General features: G+C 39.2%; 1 protein-coding gene across 6 annotated transcripts in view; it reads left to right on the top strand.

The window, feature by feature from the left end:
- Positions 1–2,447, top strand: part of KRAS (KRAS proto-oncogene, GTPase) — a 24,942-nt gene that overhangs the window by 16,912 nt on the left and 5,583 nt on the right. Inside the window, exon 5 of one of the 6 annotated variants that reach the window (XM_027904895.1) lies at position 1,649. The exons of the other annotated variants lie outside the window; for them this stretch is intronic. Within the exon in view, the coding sequence (XP_027760696.1) occupies position 1,649 (1 nt within the window). The remainder of the gene's footprint in view (positions 1–1,648; positions 1,650–2,447) is intronic. 6 annotated transcript variants of the gene reach the window in all.

Raw genomic sequence — 2,447 nt, 5'->3', positions numbered from 1 at the left:
TACACATTTCTGCTGCAAGCCGCCGGTAGATGTGCAAAAACGTCGATTCTTGTGCAGCCTGTGCTTTGGCACGTAGCAGCTGATCCATGATTCCTGTCTCCACTTCAGGAGGAAACTTCCATTCCTTCCAGAAAAACACGAAAGTATGAGCTTTACTTGGGTTTTGCCTTTTTTTTTTTTTTTTTTTTTAATGGCTTTCTTTACGTTTTGCAAACTCCCAGACCCAGAACGTGAGACTTGTCGCCTCGTCCGCCCTTCTCCACATCCTAACAGAGGCACATTATGTATATACAGAGAAATACAACCCAATAAATAAATCAAATTAATTTAAATCTTCCCATTTGTAGTTGAGAAGAATCCTCAGGATGAGCAGCAGTGTGTTGGGAATGACTCCTCAGTGCACGGGTCATGCAAAATGACCCAGCGACTGTGGCAGTAAATGGTAGCTGTTTTTTTGTTATTGGCTGCATCATACGAAGGTGAATTGGAGAGAGAATTTGGGGAGAATCTGCCAAATCAAAGCCCACATTGTGCACTGGGTAGTAATAAAGTTTGGGGGCTTAAATGGTTGTGCTCTTTTCCCTGATCAATCTGCTCTGGCTTTATTTTCAAATGATGAGTTGGTATTAAATTAAGAAGCTTGTTGATCTGATTGAGCAGACAAGTAGTGAGATGGATAGTAGGGCAGAGGAGACACTTGTTCTCCCCTGGAAAAGCTTCAGCAAAACATTTTGCATTCTGTTATAACAAGAACATCTTCACAGATTCATCTAAATCTTCCAATTTATGCACAGTTTAAAATAACAGATAATATAACTTAAAGTTGGTGCTGTACCTCTTTATGTTGTATTTGGTTAAAGACATCTTGAGTCTTTTTACTTTTTAGTTGAACATTAGTTAGAATCTTCCTGAGTTAGAAGATTTATTTCCTTATAACCTCTTGAGAAATTACCTGGGGAGATTTTTTTCTTTGTTTGTTAGTTTGTTACACAGGTTTTTGTGAAGAAAATCAACCTTCTTTTTTAAACAGAACGGAACATAAAGAAGCTTGCTTTTCTTTGCCAAACAGCCCAAAAAGTCTCACTTTGGCTAAGAAGTGCAAGAAGGTGGTTAACTGTGTGTGTTTGTAAGCACCCCCCCAGTTAACAATCTAAGTTTGTGCCTCCTAAACACATTCATACCCACAGAAATCGGAGAAATTATTCAATAACACAAGCAATATTATTTTCAGTGGGGTGTGCAATGGAAGAAAATAAGTCTTAATTTTTTTTTTGGCCAAGAGTTACCATGCACAGGCAAAAAGGGGACCCTTGAAGTGTAGATAATCACAGTAATGGGTAATCAATAATCCTCTGCTTGCATTAAAAACTATTTCTCAAGCAGCAAGTGAGCAAGCCCGGCATTTTAAATACATAAATGAAGATCCATACACTTCTCTCAAGTAAAGCTCATCATTTCAGTGGGTTTGTTGCATTTTTTTTTCCCCTCCTTTCCACGGGTGTCCCGGCGTGTCTCAGTCGTTAACGAAGCGGTTTTTTTAAGGAGTTGTGTTTTGCAATGCAGAGAGTGGAGGATGCTTTTTATACATTGGTGCGAGAGATCCGGCAGTACAGAGTGAAAAAAATCAGCAAAGAAGAAAAGACTCCAGGGTGCGTGAAAATTAAAAAATGCCTTGTAATGTGACAGGGTAAGTTCTGGAGCGTTAACAGCGTTGAGTGGAACGAATCACTTGCCGAATATGAAATGATTGATGGTGCCGTGCAAATCAGGCGTTTGGGGGTTAATTATGATGTAATTTAAGATATGAAATCAATCAGATCTCAGTATCCTCAATAATATTCCCGGCAAACACCCAGGTGCTATGGACTTGCTTTGTTTCCTGGGGTTGTGATAAGTGGATTAACACAATATATCTCCATCTGTGAAATGGAGACCTGGTTTGGAGCCTGAAGAAGCTGAGGGGGAAAAGTTTTATTAGAATTATACTGCAGATGCTGTTGAAGTGAACATTGATTGATTGTTTCTTCAGGTTGATGAACTGAGGGGAGAAGACCATACAGTTCCTCTCAGATGCAGAAATAGGAGGTTCCTAATTCAGCAAGGCAATATCTGGCTGGTGTACAGGTTTCCTTAGTTCTCAGGCCACTTTTTCCTTGTTTTTTCCCCAGCTTAAAAAATTTACAGTTTCCAGAAATACATTGGTGTTCTTTTATTTTGGTCAGCTATAATATCGTGAGTGATCCAGATTTGGAAAAAGTAGTTTCACCTTTTTTCTTTGAGAGCCCTTACAAGGGGGTGAGGGCTTCATTTCCCATTGTGTAAAAGAAAAACTGTTCCCTCTTCAAGGTGTGTTTTCATACAGAGGTGTAGTGGAATTTGATTTGTATCTTTTGTCAGCAGTGAACATTGTTGAGTTTTCGGTGTTTGTTGTTGGGTTTTTTTTTTCC

Source organism: Empidonax traillii, unplaced genomic scaffold (genome assembly GCF_003031625.1).
Source record: "Empidonax traillii isolate 1590-97213 ecotype Southwest subspecies unplaced genomic scaffold, ASM303162v1 scaffold1099:size633499, whole genome shotgun sequence".
Taxonomy (NCBI): domain Eukaryota; kingdom Metazoa; phylum Chordata; class Aves; order Passeriformes; family Tyrannidae; genus Empidonax; species Empidonax traillii.
This window is presented reverse-complemented; position numbering and strand designations above follow the sequence as displayed.